General features: G+C 33.7%; 1 protein-coding gene across 1 annotated transcript in view; it reads left to right on the top strand.

Annotated features, from left to right (window-relative positions):
• Positions 1-15,160, top strand: part of sotv (exostosin glycosyltransferase sotv) — a 56,608-nt gene extending 41,448 nt beyond the window's left edge. The window contains exons 5-7 of the mRNA XM_076119147.1: positions 3,824-3,944; positions 14,056-14,214; positions 14,613-15,160. Of these exons, the coding sequence (XP_075975262.1) occupies positions 3,824-3,944; positions 14,056-14,214; positions 14,613-14,834 (502 nt within the window). The 3' untranslated portion in view covers positions 14,835-15,160. The remainder of the gene's footprint in view (positions 1-3,823; positions 3,945-14,055; positions 14,215-14,612) is intronic.
• The last annotated feature ends 5,422 nt before the right edge of the window (positions 15,161-20,582 follow it).

Here is a 20,582-nt window from a genome sequence, read left to right as displayed (position 1 = left end):
ATATATCATTACAATCTCACTGCTGTGCAAGGATCTCCTTTGGAAACTTATTTCGGAAAGGCTTAGTTCTTGACTCCCTTTAAGAAGGAGGTTTGATCACGATGTTTTCTTTTACCCGTAGAACTAGTAATAAAAATATACACACACATTGAAATCAACATGTCATCATCATGATAAACCTGCATCCTTTTATTGGATGCATTCGGAAATCAACAGAACAAATGTTGTTACTACCAACATTTCGGCTAGCACTGATTTTGCAGAAATTAATGATCGGACGTGGGCAGGTATTCCAGCACAATTGCCATTATCATTTTCTAGACATGAAGAGTAGGCTGGGAATCTAATTACTGGACTACATTGTTCATAGAACACAGCGCATTTCCGTACCAATTTACATTATTTCTGTTATAATCGGCACTAATTAGACCACTGGAATGAAACCTAGAATAATGCGGACTGGGCATAAAATGTACTGTTCGCTGTTCAGTTCAAATGAGATCAATGTGTGTTGGTAATGGACTCGACCGAAAATAAACTTGCCCAAACCCGATTTAGGGATTATATCAGGCTTATTGCGTAGGCCTGCTCCCTTTTGGATTAAATATACGTCATTATTTAGTCAAAAGGTGTGGATATATTCGCACCTGATTTTTTAAATAGAAAATCGAAATCTTGCAAATATAAAAGTAAATGTGAGTCAAGAAGTTTGGACGATGTAAGGCAGCTGTATATTATGTTATGATTAAGCATGATTTAATTTGCAGTGGTTTTATGAAATGGTAGAAGAATTTATTTAGTTTGCCATATACACGAAGGATTTTAGCCAACAAAATTAATCTCACCTTCAATTCTCCAGATTTCCATATGTTTGACTACGGTCGTTGTAAAATGCCTCGGCTTACAAATACATTTGTTTCTCTCTCATTCGCTCTAATGAAACATCTCATTGGCGTAGATGAGATGAACATAGAATCGGGGTTATCCGACGAAAGTTTTGATTACTTTTTTATTTACTTTTGTAATTCACGGATGCGCGTTGAGCTCGCGTCCCTTCAAGGTACGGTGAATTGTAAGGGAATAAATGTGATTTGTTCTTATTTTATAACAAGTACAGAACAACTTATTAATGAAACACACAGCTAGTTTACTCAAATCTATGTTTATGTATTTCCCTTTAAAACTTCCAACGGCAGACACAGGAATCCTTGTTTTTATCGCCTTTTTTCATCCGTTTTCTTTCCTGTAGTTTTTGTTATTTAGTATCAAAGTTTTACAAGCTGCTTTGGACAATATTTTCAGTGACTTTTTTAACTGCTGTTTAACTGATGAATAATGGTAGAAATGTTTTCTTCCCATTTGCAAAATGTGATGACGGTTACACATATGGAATTGTGTATGAATAGACTAGCGGCAATAATACCAATTGCACGTTACTATGTACAAAAAAATCTACAAAATACTAAAACGTTTTCGTATATTGGCAACCCTGTTAGCAAACAACAATAACATTGTTGCGCTTTCGTCGTCAGTCAACCATTGCGGGGTACACGACCGATTAGAGACAACGTGCCACCGGCTCAACGTTTTGTGAAATTTGCACGCTTTTTGTTCATATTTCACACATATGGGAATTACCCCTGATATATTACTTGTTAGATTGTTTCGAGTATAATCCCTCTGGTCTGTAATCTCGTTGTTTTCACAGGGATAGGATAGTAAAAGTTTAGGGTATATTTGAGGAACAACATTTTAGTTCTTTTGTACTCTATTATAGGTCTATTGTAGTTTTGTTTTATATTACAATGAATATTCTAATGCTTAGTTTCTAAATACCTAGATGCTGGACTATGATCTGTAGTCACCAAAAATTTTAATAGGTTACTCAAAACCGTCTCGCATTTTTTGATCTCATTTCTCTTGTCTCATACCGTAGTTGTATTTCAAGTGAATAAATGAATAATAAAATTATTTTCATTATTAAAAATAAATTAATTAAGACATTATTTAAATTATCTTCAAAGACATATTTGACATAGTTACCCTAGCCAATTTTTAGAAAATTACAGTAATTATAAACACTTAATAACTTTCTATAAGACTAAGGTTATAATTTTAATGACATATTTCAAGCCGACACACATTGAATCTCAAATATTACCGTACGTGGATTAGTAATTGTTTATAAAGCACCTTATAACACCACTCCACTGAACGGATTCATCTTTATTACCTACTTGAATAAACAATGTTATAACACAATAAAGCTCTGTACTTCTCCCTGTATTCGTATCTCATATGATATGTGTGTCGTTAACTTACTTAGCAACGGAGTCTTGATACAGATATTTTTTATTGATTTATGTAAAGGTTTGTAAAGTTGCTAAGCTGTTGTATAGGTACTTGATTATTCAGATTTTGAGCGACTTCATGTTGAGTACACTAATGTTGAATTTGATTATAACAAAAGTGATGTATTAACCTTGCATGCCTAAAATTGTTGACCAAATTTTTTGGGGGTATGCAACAGACTCCTAAACTCGACATAGCGACGAGTGAGTGGATCCAATCCTAATCCCTTCCCCGTTTGAAAGGACACCCAAGCCCAGCAATGGGACAGTGACTGGTTAGAAAAAAGAGTGACGAGGTTGCAGGTAAATGATTAGGCACCGAGAATTATAGAATACTGGAGTGATAATTCCATGTTAAAGTGAGTCTATAAATAAATTCATTATCTTGCATTACTATTATTAAGAAAGTCCATTTCAACTGAAAAAGCGAAAATTGGATTAAGCAAAGTATTTTTTGTGTGGTAAAGAATCAGTAAAATTTGCATTCCCACGCGAATCTTCATTTCGCCTTTTGAAAGTGTATTTTGTAAATACGAGAAGAGCATTCTCTTATGAAAAACAAACTGGTATACTGTAAAAAAACCGCAAAAATGCTACACTGTTTATCAATAAATCTAGGCAGATAACACGTGTTAAGTGTTACTACTTTTCCTTCAACACAATTCATAATCTATACGAAACAGCACACTTAGATACAGGGGTCGTTGACATTCAGTATCTGTGCGATAATCTGTTGATAGTCACATACGGACCAGCTCTGTTTACAACCGTTTCCGCACGACATTACATTATGATGTTATGTGACGTCATAAACGACGCCGCACTAAATCTTTTGAGATACAATTTAGAAATATTGCTCGTATAACGCTCATGCTGCCAGCATTTTTTTCCCTCTTTTATGTAGTGTGGTGTTGCATGGTAATGTAATAAGGTCTGACATAGACTGGCGCTTGTCGGGGGAGTAAGCTTTAGCAGATGCAGGAAATGGCACAAGGAAAAATATTTGCAAATAAACAGTATTCAAAAAGTGAAATTTCTAAGTTGCATATGAATGTTGACGATATTGCTGGATTAATGTTTAAAAATGTTTAGATCAATGGGTCAGTCACTCGTGTAGTTTAACGGTTGACTTTAAGCAACTTTTAAGCAAGTAAAGCAAAGACTTTAAGACTATTTTAAAATACTGGAGAGCAAGACTGACCAACTGTTCCTATAGCCGTCATGACAATTTTGAAATATGATTGTGATGGAACTCAACTGCTAAGCCTAAGTTAAGTTACTAATGGTTAACTGGTTATACGAGGAAAAATTATTTTCATTTTTTCAAATGCGGTAGAAAATAGTTGCGACGCATGGTTTTCTCTTTGTATGCGATGAAATAATATGAAGAAACACATTTCTTTTATAGCGAGAGTTCTTATATTCTTTATAGCAGGTTTCTTCAATAACTTTGTATTTGTAATGTATTTCAGTTTTGACGTGTGGCGCGAGTTCCCCGACCGCATAGTGGGGTTTCCGTCCAGGCTGCACGTGTGGGACAACACCACCAACTCATGGCGGTACCACTCTGAGTGGACCAACCAGATATCTATGGTGAGTACGACTATGTGCTTTTGAAAATTACCGGAAAAAATCTTAGTGAGTTTTTCTTTAGGTCTCTTTTAATTCCTGCTGGATTAAACCTTGTATGGTGTAAGTGTTTGCAAATTTTTATAGATATTATAAGTGCTGATAAATAGATTTACAACGCACTACGGCGCATGACAGAGGTCATAAACAAAGTTAGTCAAATTCCAATTTTTTTATGTTCTTTAGGCAGGCAAACAGTATCCAGTTCCACTAATAATAGTAGAATAATACTACGTCCATTTCTAACTTCATAGAATAATGTCTAACTGTGCTGGTCTAAACTCGAGCATATATATCAGAGGATATATGTGGATTTGATGATTAAATTGGTTTACACAGTCAAAGTTACAATCAAATAGAATTGAAACTCAAACATACGGAATAGTGTTCAATTTGGTAACAGTTTAAACTGCAGCACAAGTTAATAGTCGCCCCATTTGCGGACAAATGACTGGAACTACAAGTTAGTTTGTTTATACAAGTGTTTCACACAAGAACTTGACTTCACACTGAATATCACTTTATCGTACACGCTGTGCATGAAAATGCAGTGTATATAGTTATTTGTATACAACAGAGTTTTCATCTAATTTGGTGTGTTTTTAGCTATGAAAGTGACTACGACGACTACGATTTCCTACATATATTATAATCTCACAAAATGTTGAGTATAAAATGTATGTTTGTTATACTTTCAAACAAGAGCTACAGACTGCATTTTTGTGAAATTAGACACGTAGATAGTTTGTAACCTGGATTATCAATTGGAATATATTTTATTTTGGGAAATAAATCGTTTCACGCGGACGGAAAGGAAGTCGTGGGCAGAAACTAATTTATAATATTAGGATACTCTATACATCAATCGATCAACAATGTTATTGATTGCCTTTGAATTGACTTATTGGGGTAGTAAAAGCTTTGTTCATACCATTTGATCCTTTAAATAGAACATTATAATTAACTTTACTATACAACATAAAAATGTGAAATATTTATGTGCAATATAATATGAATTACAGCGATTCAGATTGTACTGCAACTTATGCGACCTACAATGGTAATTAAAAGTTGGCTATAAAGTATTATAACAAACAGGTCGTAACTGTAACGTATAACTTGTGCCGTGTGAAATGAGGTCGAATGATAACTACTGATTTACTGATAATAGCTAGACGATTGGATATTATAGGGAATACCCTGATTTTTATTGCAATTGGTAGTTAGAAAGATAGTTTTAAATGTATCCAAACAATGACTTCTGGTTAGTGGAGAAAAGTTCGATACTAAAGTAAGCTATACTAATTTTATTTGTTTATTAGGTACTGTGAAATATAAAACCAAAAGTTTCCTTGCCGTGTGTGTCTGTTCGCGATAAACCCAAAAAGTACTTTTTGAGACGTTTCGAGCTGTTTTAACTGAACGCTTAAAAATATAGTCAGTGTGATAAATGAGTAAATCAGTAAATCTTTACCTTTCACTAAAGGTAAAGATTTATTTATTTACTCTATGTCAACAGAAAATTCTTGTGAATTTTAAGTGTATAATTCACAAGAATTTTCTGTTGACATAAATAAATATTGTAAATTTTAAAGATATAAACATCAAACGGTGCAATCGCACGATTTCATGCGGCACAATATTAGCCGCCTCAGTTCAATATAAGCCATTGAATCATTAAAATAAACTACATGAAGCATGTGTCAAGTATGTGGAGTATGTAGGGCGTCCTTCATCGTAACTAGAGGAGCGCTGTAACAATGAGAGCATGCACCAGATACAAACACTTGATGTAACTAGTCTTCTTCTTATCGTATAGTTAGTGGTCAACCTAGTATCAAAGTTGTTCAAGCCGCCCGAAAGCCTTTGACGTGGCTTAACGGCTGTTATCTTAGTACCGGGACCGACTTTTTACGTGCCCTCCGAAGCACGGAGACGCCCAGTTCAAATACCACTATGCGGTCACCGCAATTTACCGGTGAATTTACCGCCAGTTCGAAAGGTAGGGCCAATGAAAAGATCTTTCAAAAAACTACTGGCCACTCTTTAGATGCCAATAGATGCTTGTATAAGAAATGAGGTATAAATTGCTGAACAACGAACTTTCGAAACGGGAGTCTGAATTTGCCTAAGAGTTGCTCCGTTTATAAGTTCTATCACTCACATTCAATAAACTACATGAAGCATGTGTCAAGTATGTGGAGTATGTAGGGCGTCCTTCATCGTAACTAGAGGAGCGCTGTAACAATGAGAGCATGCGCCAGATACAAGCACTTGATGTAACTAGTCTTCTTCTTATCGTATGGTTAGTGGTCAACCTAGTGTCAAAGTTGTTCAAGCCGAAAGCCTTTGACGTGGCTTAACGACTGTTATCTTAATTGACAACAACCGGGACCGACTTTTTACGTTCCCTCCGAAGCACGGAGACGCCCAGTTCAAATACCACTATGCGGTCACCGCAATTTACCGGTGAATTTACCGCCAGTTCGAAAGGTAGGGCCAATGAGAAGATCTTTCAAAAAACTACTGGCCACTCTTTAGATGCCAATAGATGCTTGTATAAGAAATGAGGTATAAATTGCTGAACAACGAACTTTCGAAACGGGAGTCTGAATTTGCCTAAGAGTTGCTCCGTTTATAAGTTCTATCACTCACATTCAATAAACTACATGAAGCATGTGTCAAGTATGTGGAGTATGTAGGGCGTCCTTCATCGTAACTAGAGGAGCGCTGTAACAATGAGAGCATGCGCCAGATACAAGCACTTGATGTAACTAGTGCAGGTCGCAGGACACTGGGACGATTGTTACAAGCAGCATCTTGTTGTGGATGCTAGACGATTGTTGCTATGTGTGAAATACTGTTTGAACAAAATAGTCGATGTCTTAGTAGATTTTCTTAAAAAAATGTGCCATTTGAGTCACAGCGAGACCAGTGATTGAAAACTTACCTGCGAAATGATTTGTATATGCAAAAAACTGATGCCAGTTGATTATATTTTTGCGGTACGATTATAATGAGTAATTACATATCACACGTCCGTTTTGTCGTTCCATTATTGATTGCAAGATTCGAAAGCTTTGTATTCAAAAATTACTGAGCTTCTCATCAAGGGTTATTAAAATAGCTTGCAGAAACATCCTCTAGTTACAATGTTATCAACAAATAATCTGCGGCCTAACGATAGAGGGCATTTTAGTGGTCAGTTTCTTGACAATCCCTAACATAAAAATCATCTTTTTCGGTCTTTTACATTAAACAAAGTTATCATACTTTTAACCCTGACTCACTCCAGACAATACAGCACAGACATTTGCCTGTCAATCAGCACATTTGAACGGTCTTAAACACATGAATCATTGCTGTCATCCCATTTTTCATCGATGTATAAACAAATCACTTATCGCGGAATAACTGCTCTTTACGATTGTTAAATGTTAAAAAGGCTGCCATCTTGAAACAATTGTGATGATCAAAGAAATACCGACAAAAAAAAATATTATAGTTATTTGGGGATTCATCATGAGTATAAAGGGATAAAACAGATTTTTTTAAAGGAAAATGGGGAACACTTTTTATTCTGTCTTGCCTGTTCTTTCACCTTTGCTCAGCCTACAATAGGACATAAAAAGCACAATAAAAAATAGTTTCATTTTCTTAGTACTTCATGACTGAACCTCATAAATAATATTTTGATGAATATTGTACACGTAAATGGAAATGCAGTGCATTTTTCTTATTTTCACGTGATTAGCCGTTAAATGACGTGTGAAGTAATTATTTGTTGCCGCCCGCGTATTATGTGATGCATGATAATTGCTGGACTATTTTAATACACGAACAAGTTACTTATTACTAAATTAGTTTGAACGACGGAGTTTCATCTGTAGACTGCGTAAATTAGTTTACTAACCCCCGGTTTCTGAGTACATTTAGAGGTAGTTTATCAATTTAATAGCGTTATAACTCATAAAAAACGCTATTGAATTGATAAACTACCTCTAAATGTACTCAGAAACCGGGGGTTAGTAAACTAATTTACGCAGTCTACAGATGAAACTCCGTCGTTCTTGTACATGAAATAATTAAGGCATGTCAAGGGAATCTTGAGCAACTTTGACAATATTACGTAGGTTGCATAAAAAACCGTAGAAGAAATGCCCGCGTACATATAAGGTTACTTATATCACTCTAGTCCTCCAACTATATTTTTGATTAAAATCACGTCAATCAGTAAATAGAGAACTATTTAACGTAAAAGCATGTGAAATGAACACATTTGTTGATATTAGTATAAGAGTATGTTTCAAGTAGACAATTGATTGTAGTCAATTCAGTTTTCTCCGAATTTTTGTATTCTTATTGTATGCAGTGATCGTAATTGTAATGTTCTTATTTTAGATGTTACATTGTCTTCCCGGAATGGTTGGCAAGACAGCTATAAATATTTGGACGGTATATATATCAGCTTAGCCTTTCTTCCAAACTATGTTGGAGTCGGCTTCCAGTCTCACCGGATGCAGCTGAATATCAGTGTTTTACATGGAGCGACTGCCTATCTGACCTCCGCAACCCGGTTACCCGGGATAACACGATACCCTTCGGTAAGACTGGTTGTCAGACTTTCAAGCTTCTGACTACTGTTAACGACTGTCAAAGATCTTCGAAAATGACAGCCGGGACCCACAATTTAACGTGCCTTCCGAAACACGGAGGAACTCGATATGTATAAGATGGTCACCCATCCACAAATCAACCTCGGCAAGCATGGCTTAACCTCAGAGATCGATCCGCGCGGCTGTTGTTAACTAAGCCACGAGCTACGGTGATGCTAATTAATTCTATTAATATGTGGTCATTCTTTGCATACTAACACATTCATTTTCAAACAATTTGGCTAATTTAGCATTGATTTATTATTCTGATACAGTTTTTAAATCATTTTGGAGGTAAATAAAGGGATATGTTTTCTAAAAAAAGACATTTTACATTATGTTACAGGATTTTTTTTTATTAAGAAATCAACGATAAAATTAATTCTAGTACATGGTCCAGAAATTGATTGATTTGTTTTTATATCGCCGCTGCTTTTAATATTTATCACGATTCGAAAAACCACAATAAACAAATTATTGCGTGATTTAACGTCAATTTTTCTTATGACAGTGCATTATGGCGTAATTGTGTAGAAATACAAAAAGTCTATATTGCAACCCATCTCTGATCCATTTAACTACAAGAATCGAATGTATATCATACACACTTCGGTCTACCTGAAAGGCTACATGTACAGGTCTACATGCATGTCCTGCTCGTAAAATTGCTCAGGTCTATTACCACACACGCTCCGGTCTTTCTGCACAAAATACCTGCGCAAGTAGACTGTAGCATGTATGACCGCCATTATTTTAGCATTTAAGGCTTAGTGGTATTTTTCCATTCATAAGGTAATTAAAAAGATACGGACCATGTCCACGAACAAATCAGTAGGTTGCACGTATGACCCAGTGGTCAGTGGCGTGACCTTCGCACTGATGCGCGTCGAGCGCTCGCGCATCGGACTGCCAAGTACACTGATCCAAATAAATGTAGCTCTCTGAATCAGAACTTATTTAAAAATTGTGTCATATTGGACACATTTTTTGGTAATATATGTATCTAATCTAAAATGTGTTATCGGTTTTGTTTAATTAACGTATTTTTAGATTAAGCTAATTATATTTTGTTAGTTTTATAGGTAAATTAAAAATGTGAAACATAACGAAGCAAGATTTGACAATGAACGAATGCGGCTTTGTGAAAAAAAATAAAGTTTCGATGTTTAAAACAATAAATTACTAATAAAAATATAACGTCTACTTTACAGTCCGAATAAGATTTTACAAAAAGTAAAGTAAAATAATCGTTCATAAACATAGGCATTTATGTTTGCTATTCCTTTTTGTAACCATCGACCGTCCCAACATTGGGCAAGGGTCCCATCTCGAATTGGTTATTTCAAATGAAAACGCAGTTTTATATCTTTCGGAACCACAAACAGCGGTCTATAACTCTATTCTATTTAATTAAGCCATTAAGCATGGCATAACACTCTCTAATTATAATTACATTACATAAATTAATACACCACACGCGAGACGTCAAGACTACTAATAATTATAATTGCTAAATTAGCTATGTCTGTCTGTTACGCTTTCGTACTACTGCTGAATTGATTTGATTAAAATTTGACAGCTCGTGGAAGGACATATTGTTAAATCAATGTATTCTGTAAATGAAATGATTTCCTGTAAAAGAGTCTTGTAGCTGATGCATATTTTTACAGACTCCAGGTTATTTTATAGTACTTAGGAGTAACGTAGTAACAATATTCAAAATATAGAAATGTCCTTAAAGTACTAATTAAAGAAAAATATTGGTCTGAGAGCGACAATACGCACCTTTTATATAAAAAGTCACCCAAGCATAACGAAACGAAAAGCTAGTAATAATTTATTAATACGGAAGTAACCATATCTTTATTCTTTTATCGCTTTTGCATATTTTAGGTAAACGTATAATTTAACTAAAGAATTTAAATATTTTACTACCCCTCACAAAAACTTTGACATAAATAAATTCCTAACACACGCGAGAAGTTAAGGCGTTTAAGCGTTTCGACTGTACATGTAATTCAATGAGACAATTGACAAAACAGTTTAAATTGCCGAGAGTTGGTCGCCAATTGACTACCAACACTACCAACATAACAACATTACCAACATTGCCAACATTGCCAACATTACTAACATTACCAACACTACCAAGACTAGCCATAGCCAGTTGCACTTACCAGTCGGTAAACGATCTGCGATTTAAGCAAACCTTAGCGCGGTCATCCCATAGATGGGTAACCGTATAGTAGTATTTGAACTGGGGGCTACGTGCTTCGGAGGGCACGTAAAAAGTCGGTCCTGGTTTTTGTCAATTAAGATAACAGTCGTTAAGCTACGTCAAATGCTTTCGGGTGGCTTGAACAACTTTGACACTAGATTGACCACTAACCATACGATAGATAGAAAAGATAACCAATTACGCATGTAGTTGCTTCTAACGGATAATTCTTGACAGATACGAGTATTTACAGCCGAGTAGAGCGCCAAAGATTTGAGGATAACAAAAAATTCGGGTCGCTCTAGGTTGACTCTAATCATACGACAAGAAGAAGACCTACAGTACGAACGTTATTTACCAACCTAACCAACATCACCAACATCACCAACACTAGCAACGTGAATGAGATTTGTTTCGGTTCGTTTGAATATAGGACACCGAGATGAGTTGGATGTTCATTGTTCAATGTATGGTAATTGGTAGATGCTATTCTACGAATTAAAAAAAAAGTTGTTCGAACAAAATAAATTATATTGTGTGACAGTCAATTTCATTTTATAAAGCAATATGTATAGACTCTTCCATAAAATAACTATGAGATCGTACAGTTTTTAATAAGTGTTATTGTTGGGAACCATGCCGATAATAAGCCATAGGTCACGCAGATTTACTCGCGACTAGCTGACCCGCGCAACTTCGCTTGCGTCATACATATAAGAGAGAATGGGTCAAAATTTTCCCCGTTTGTGTAACATTTTTCACTCGTACTGTGCTCCTTTTGGTCGAAGCGTGATTAAATGTAGTCTATAGCCTTCCTCAATAAATATGCTATCTAACAGTGAAAGAATTTTTCAAATCGGATTAGAAGTTCCTGAGATTAGCGCGTTCAAACAAACAAACAAACTCTTCAGCTTTATAATATTAGTATAGATAATTTGTTTGAAATAATCGTCTCATCGTTGAGGACCTTTTAAGCTTCATATTCACATAAGATTTACTTGTTAATTGTACTGCAAAATGTGTCAATTCGACTGCACAACTCATAAATAGAGTTGTCAATTCCGTTCCACACGTTAACTTTCGAATGAAACTGTTGAATTTTACCATTTGTAAGTACAGAGCTTTATACGTTGTAATTAAAAATAGTAGTACATTTGTGACTTTAAACCTTTCTCGTTTTGTTATCATTATTAAATATGGAGTCAAAAGTATCCTATGGATTAACTTTCAGGGGTGTAAATTTTATCAAGATTGATTAAGTCGTTTTTGGGAGAAACAATTAAAAACACATCCATTCTCACAAACATTGGCAGCTTTTTTAATTTTAATTTGCATTACTTTATGTTTCGGCGCAGGTTATACTAGCCGTTTTTATCAAATTATTTATTTTATTTTGGCAGAAAGGCTAGGCTGATTGGATTGTACGGCCAGTGTTAAAACTATGAACATATGAACACACTGTCATATTGTGAAATTACTACAGTGTATTAAATTCAAAGGAAATTTACAATCCGTATTATTGAGCAACAGCAAAAGCAATTTAATGGAAGTTTTTCACATAAAAAGTACGATTGGAAATGAAACAGTGAAAAACATAATTTTAAATTTTAAAGACTTCGACCGCGGCGCAGTGGTATAGGTCGCCACGCCGCTACCATTATTGTGTCGAGAGGTCGTGGGTTCGATTCCCACACGGAATAATTATTTGTGCAATCCACAAATAGCTGTTTCGGGTCTGGTTGTACTTTATACCTGTTGTAAAAGTCCCCGCGACACAAGAGCAATTCTTTACGCGGGAGTTGTCTCAAAAAAAGACAAAAGAAAAAGTAAAAAAATTGCATGGGTTTTTGTACGTGTAACAATTTTATTCTTATTATTAGTACTAAGAAAGCTATCGCCTATGTTTTTATCGCGTCTCGCGAGTATATCAATCTACGTTCTGTTCATACAAATGTACGAGTTGTAAGAACTAACGCCCGATTCAAGGAACCTTATTACGTTTTATTGTTGGATCTCGTCCAAATACTTTTTTTAGATTGTGACTTAATTTTCACTTGATTTTCCTTTGCGCTTTTGCGTTCTTATGTATGTAAAAGATTTCTATACACGAGTCTTTACAATCATGCGAATTGCGTTATGTCATTTTGTCAGGCTCTCAATTGTCACATTTTGTTATTTTTATAATTATTATGACGTAGTACGTTAATGTTGTTTTATACACATAAGTTTACGTTTTAGAAACATAAGCAACTTTTTTACTTATATTCATTATTTCAGCATTCAGTCAAGATAACATGTAGCTTTGAAAAACTTTAACAAATTGATTAATATATCAACAGAATATAATGTAAAGAAGTTTTAGTTTCAATTTCGTTTACACCGGGAGCATTTTGACTTAATATGTAACACGTACATTTCAATTGCAATCTCAGCCAATATCTCATGTGTAAACTTTCCCTAAAAACAAGTTAAATAGAATTTAATAAGTATTATCTTTAAAGTAAAAGCAATAATGTCTGTCTGTACATTGACTGCAGTGGGCAGAGCAAGCGTCCGCCGTCAATTACGGACGCCCAGCGGGTAGCTAATTCGATTCCCATTCAAATCAAATATTTGAGTGAATGCCCAAATAGCTGATTCGGGTTTGGTCAAATCCTATATCCGTGATTTTGTGCCGTAATTTGCTGTATGAAGGTTATTACTGGATAGATAGATTTTGGGTAAATTTGATGTTTAGTGAAACATTTTCGATGCATAGCTAATCAATTTCCAAAATCTATTGTCGAGCGTATGTTAAAATGAAATACAGTGATTATAAATGCAGCAGGGATTTAAGATATTTTTTACGATTGTAGCCTCGACTTTTACAGCATGTACTGTGAGCGTATTCTAATATTGTGAATATAACAACTGAATTGGGAGAAACTCCATTAAACTTTTACAACTCAAGACCAGTAGTGGTTATACCTTGTCGTTCAAACAACAGAACCTTAAAGAACTAGTCATTCATAAGTTTGGTTCCGATTCCGAATTACGATTTCCACAGTAGTTATTCTGTCAGTCGGTCCGTAATTCAGTACAAACCAAAAACGTCCTTTTACAAATCTATTAACTATGAACATAGGTCCTTACAAAACAGACAAACAAATATAATATTTAATTGTACTACAATAATTCACCTATTTCCTTGTTCATGTTGCAGGTGCTAACGGGCGCCGCGTTCCACCACAAGATATGGTCTTGGTACTACACGTACAAGATGCCGGAGGAGATCCGACGCTGGGTGGACGACAACTTCAACTGCGAGGACATCGCCATGAACTTCCTAGTCGCTAATGTTACTAGGAAACCACCTATTAAGGTTAGAACATTAAGAAATATACTTATTTTCAAGTATTTTTGATGATATTTGCTTGATAGGGTCCTAAGATGCCGCTCATCGAAGAATGCAATAAATGACTAAGTTGTGACTGACTTCGTGGTGAAGAATGTAACCTTAAGAATACATTAAAGTTTCTTCAATAAAAAAAAGCTTGATTTTGGACTAGCTATCTAAAATTCAAAATGAATTATAGCGGTAGTATCAGTTTCGAATTCTGTAATAGGCCTAAATTGCGATAGTTTTCAGTCAGCTATATTGTATAATAATAATATGCTCTGATCTACAAAGAATTATACCCAGACAATGACAACATAATTACCGTTGGTTTACTTAACTTAAGTTTTTGTAGTAATAACGTTATATTTATACAATTTCAGGTGACACCCCGAAAAAAATTCAAATGTCCAGAATGCACAAACACAGAGATGTTGTCAGCGGACGCAAGACACATGTCCCAGCGGTCGGCTTGCATCGCTCGCTTCGCAGAGTCGTATGGGAATATGGCGCTGCGCCCCATCGAGTTCCGAGCCGACCCCCTGCAGTACCGCGAAGTGGGCTCCGGAGTACCCCACGCTTACCCAGACATAGGAGCGTTGTAAACAAATGTACTAGCGAGATTTTATAATGAGTTTTGTTGCGAGATTTGGGAATGTGGTAGTCGCCTTTATAAGTAATGCGTGCGAACACGTGCACGTAAGTGCGTATGACTGTTTGATTTAGTACTTTAGTGTGAAGTTGACTAAAGAAATCCCGACACAAGAGTAATTCTTAGTGCGGAAGGTGTCTTTTATAAGCAGAAGAAATGTTTTCATCAATACTAATTGTCAATCTCAGTTTTGTCAATTCGTTTGAGACAACTATCATCATTTAATAACGATATCAATGCAATCTCAATGAGTTCTAAAATTCATTTAAAACGTTCTTAGTAAAAGTGTTTGACTCTAAACGATATAACGCACTCGAGAATGTTGTTAAACAGTTAAAGTGTTCGTATAAAGGCGATTACTATAATAATTGTAAATTGTAAAACAGAAAACATTTTGCTAGTATGTTTGGGTTGTAAGGTAAGGTAAAAGGACCCTCTTATAAACCTCTTGCAGCAAATGAGAATAAAATGTAAATATTTTAAAGTATACTTATAGTAATCTCTTCATTGTTAAAATGATTCCGCCAAAATATTAAAATATAAGTGTAAAATAACTGAAGTAAATGTAACAATGGGAAGATTACTATAGTATATAATTTACCTGAAACATGTAAACATAATAACTACGCTTATGAATTACGCAGATGGTAGGCAGCTGAACGAATGCAGCTGCATACGGAAATATCACTCATCGCTTGGAAGACTTTCTAACCCTATAATACCTTTTAAAATGACAGTTTAACACAATACTTACAAGAGTTATTTAATTCCTAAAAATAAGGAATAAAACAAAACGTTATCTCATCTCTGCTTACCTAGGAAGGGAAGAAAACGTGATTTTATGTATGTATGTATGAAACATCTAATGTCAATCGTCTGAATTCTTTTAAGATCTTGAAAGAGAAAAGGTCAAACTTCGCTTAGCGTCTGCGAAATTCATAAGAGTATTTATAAAATCAACTCTATGTCTATAAAAATAAGACCGTCGCTCAAATCAAACAACAATATTTTGGAAAAAAGAGGGTCCTAAATGTTAGAATTAATGGAAGTAGGAGGTACGGACAATAACAAATTGAATGAAGGCTGTAAGAGAAATAAAAATGGGATTTCGTCCCCAATACCAGGGTATGTAGAGTAAAACTGCCATTTTTGCATTCATTTACCCCCTCAAATACAATCCACTTTTATGTATGTTTACTGTGACAAATGTATATGGTAGTAAATATTTTTATTTTATTTATTATTTATTATGAGTCTGTATTGTCTCAAAGACAAAGTCTTAAACAAAGTCCCAAGACACATTTTGGGTCGTTGAGCCAACGGAGTAAGTAAGTACTGTATTGTCCCACTGCTGGGCAAAGGCCTCCCCCATAGTAAATATTATTATAAAATTAATGAAAAGACCTGTCAACTCCCTAATTTGATCAATGATCATAGCTTTAAATGTTTATTTCCACCTTTTAAACTACCTTTGTGCAAACAATAATGATTGATAAGAAAAACAAAAAGAAAACAACACCTTATTTCAAAATAAACTGGCGTTTATGTTGGATCTGCTCGCATGGAATAAGTATGTAAACAACTTTTTTTTGTCAAATCACTTATGACCTATTTCTGATGCACATTTAGCAGTAGTTTATCTATTCAAACCGTTATGTTTATATGATCTTAAACGCTATTGAATAGATAATGTACCGGTAAATGTACATCGGAAACCGGGAGTTATTCCAGTTATTTTGGTTACTCGTTAATATTTAAATGAGCAATGTAGATTTCACGTTTATTTAATACCAAAGCAAAAATAATCGTAACTTTATACATTTCTCACAGTAAACAGTACAGTCAGCCCGAAAAATAACTGTGTTCAGTGTTTTTCGTAAATGCCCTCACCCTTTAGTTAAGGACTTGCGTTGTGAGCTTACCGAATGCCTTCTATTAATTTGACGTTTATGTCAATTCGTAGGTACGCCGTAGTACGATATTTTATTTTAATTGAACGAGCTTTTATTAACGAAGGAAACTAACAATGATTGTTTTAATTTAAACAGTATTTTTACGTAAAAATATGTTTTTAAACTTTCTTTGAAATCATGTTTGATATATGTAGAATCGTTTTTGTTTAATTAATGTGTGTCTAAAGTGAGATCATTTAGAGGCTAAGCTAATGTCTCGAAATAAGGCAGCTTAATTTTAAAGTTGTGACTATTTATAATTTTAAATCTAAAATAAATTAATCTTTATTTCGGTTATAATCATGACAAATTATTTTAACGCTTTGATAATATTATTATTTAATAAATTAACAAAAGTATAAATTGAAACAATCATTTATAGTAACAGAAATCTTGAGCTTTTCAGAGAAACCCTCTGCTCATTGCTATAACTCAAACATATCCAATTTTAGCGAAAATTAAGTTAACACGAACAATTTTATAACTTGTGTCTACATATTTATTATCACGACTGTACTTTTTATACAGTAATTTTTCAAAATATATTTTTGTGTGTTGCCAATTTGCATTTATTTGGGTAGCTTTTTTATATTAATTTTTTAATGACTTTTTTTAATATTTGCACAATTTTGTGTGCAGAGTTTATTTAATTGTTATTTCTTTGTATAATTTTAATATTTAACAACTGCCAGTTTTAGTTTAGAATACGTTTGAGATTATTATCATGACAATTATTTTTGGCAGCAAATGTTTAATTGCTATCAGCCATCTGCAACAAAAATGTATTTACTATACATAGCTATAAAACTATCGCGAGCAGCTGAGGCCTTTGCCCAACAGTGGCCATGTTTCAGACTGGCAGGAATAATGACGACCAATCGTATATCTCGTCTTAAAAGACCTGACAAGGCAGCTTTGTATTTTTACAACGCATTATTAGAACACGATTGTTAAGCATATAAGCGTTGTGCCGCTAAATCAAGTCATTTCGTGGAAAGCCTAGTCTTAACATAACTTAATATATCAGTGTGACAGCGATGATACGCATTTCTAATCGGAATATTCTGTAAATTTAAAATGTGGAGTTTCATAGGGCAGTTGTTTTTGTCTTTGGTACAGTCGTGTGCATAAATATAGTAACACAAGTTGACCTCGTAACTTGCCATTCCTTTTACAGTAGTAAATAATTTTTTCTATGACAATAAGTTTTTACATAGTTAGTGATATCCCTGATTGGTTTTACGTCAATTCTTACTGTGTAATATTGATGTATTTTGATACTCTTTGAATGGCAAAATTGAGAAAATTAAATTATACCAAGCCTCGAAAATACACTTTTTCTGATAATTCTTATTTTATTGTTTGAACATTCATTAGTATTTTGTCTTATCAAAAAATTCTAAATGCTAATTTGATTCACAATTTTGCCAACCAAGAAGAACAATAAAAAATGAAAAAAACTAAGTGTTAAATTGTAATGCCATCTGTCCTTAGGAGTGTTAAGAAATGATATTCTAAAGAGCTAGTGAAGGTAAATAGTTATATGATAGTCGTATAGCAAAATAGTCCATCTTAACATATCGGTGCTTGCGCGAAATTGTAATGTAATTCCTAATAAATATAACATTTGTAGATATATCTTAAGGAACGCACGATACGTAGTGAGATGAATTGATTTAGTCATATAATTTATGCGAATTAAATATTATTATGTATATTTTTTGTATTTTAACGCTGTTCCCAAGGCGTGAAATGAAATTTAAATGAGTTCCAAAGTACATTTTTTTCAAGGAATTGAATATAATAATCGAAATATGTGTCTGACTGTACGTATTTGGTTTCACGACTTGGGTTAAAAGTGTTTTGTATTATAGATAAAATTTAAAATTCATTGAAAATATTAGAATTTTCAAGATCGTTTTTTATATGTCGTGGTCTTAATGTTTTGCATAATTGTCGATTTATATGTGTTACTGTGTATCTAAAATGGATTCAACTATTTTGTCGTAATCCTAAAACATAGATGCTTTACGCAGTTATTTTGGAAACCAAGGCACGATTATTTCTATTATTTTTGTAAATAATTGTTTAATATTCAATATTTATTACCAAAAGTATGTTGGATTTTTGCTCTATCACCCAAGCTGTGTAGAGAATTTGTATTTTCTTATATTGCTTGGGTGATGTTCCCAAAAAAATGTATAAATCAAATATTGAATTTTACAAAACCTATCTATTTATAATTTAGAAACCAATGAATTTTCAATAAAATTCAAGCATTTTTACTTTTATATGAAAACAAAGTTTTCTTAACACCAGCAATAAGTACATATAAAATTAAAATATAATAAAAAAATCCCAATTATGTAATCGAAAAGTTAAAATAATAATTTTTGGATTATTTTTGTATCGTTGCTTTTGCGAAGAAATTAACGAATAGTTTTTTATTCAATAGTTTTTTTTTTTATTTATATAAAGTACTCTTAGTACAATAACGATGTTTGAAATTTAATGTTTTTGAACAGACTGACATCGCTACTTGTGGTAGCTATTTGTTTAATATTCTGTTATTGTCCAAACTTTTAAAGGTCTTTTACATATTTCACTATAGGATATTTTTTTACCTTACTAATCAGTCATATGTGCCAGTGTAATCACCATATTGACTGAACTAACGGTCAGTTAAAACATCGTTTTAACATTTTCTTTTATATTGATTATTTATGTAAAATTAGACAATAAAACACCAGTTATGTTACACAGTCACGTATTTAATAACAATAATTATGTTGATAACAAAACCTTATGTTTACTCTATGAAAGATCGGGTAACAATAAGGTGGTCGATACCTTTTATCACTTTTGACCCGTCATCATTTTTGACCTATAAAAGTTTTGACCGTAACATAAAAAACACGTTTTAGGTGTCTTCAGTTGAATGTTAGCCAAAGACCTAAACGACTAGTCGCAACAATGTATTTATAATTTCGCATTTAATCGTTAGATGTGTGTATGTTTTGTTAGTGAATGTTACCAAACTGTCATGGCGTCAGACTGATGTTGATTTATACAAGTTCTGCTAGATGCTAGGTGTGTATGGTGCGATGTTGGGACGGAGTGATGTCGAATAATGAAAAGACTGCCACCAGACACAAGATAAATCATGAAAAAATTTCGCCATTACAATAACATTTTTGCTATTTTCGAAGAGTGTTGTTTAAGTTCTTGAATAGCTAAGATATTTAACGGTGTTTAAGGCATCTTTTTATATTTATTTGTTTTATCTACTAGAACGATATTTTCATATACCTGCTTGAAAAACATAAAGCATGTAAGAATTTGTCAATTTTACAAAAATAAATGTGTCTGTATGCAGTTTTTATTCCACGAACAAATAATGGCAACAAAGTAGGCAAGTAATTTCCTTTTGACGTCACTCCCGACCAGCGATTAATGCAATTGTAGAATGATTAGATGGCCTATATGAATGTGAATCTTAGATGAAAATATTATTTTTTCTATGAAAATAATAATGTCTTTAATTCGGTATCTAATTACGAAATTATGTAATTTACATACGTCAAAATTATTAATTATACTTTAGCTAAAGTATAAATATTTTGCGTTAATTTTGAAATTAAACTACTTTTGTAAGTGACTGTACTGTTTTACCACAAATTATAAGTACAGTCATCCACAAAAAATGATTTTTCACCATTTTTAAAAAAAGTAGTTTTGCTTCATTATAA

The sequence above is a fragment of the Anticarsia gemmatalis genome, chromosome 10 (assembly GCF_050436995.1).
Source record: "Anticarsia gemmatalis isolate Benzon Research Colony breed Stoneville strain chromosome 10, ilAntGemm2 primary, whole genome shotgun sequence".
Taxonomy (NCBI): domain Eukaryota; kingdom Metazoa; phylum Arthropoda; class Insecta; order Lepidoptera; family Erebidae; genus Anticarsia; species Anticarsia gemmatalis.
The sequence above is the reverse complement of the archived record's forward strand: the minus strand, read 5'-3'. Positions and strand labels throughout refer to the sequence as shown.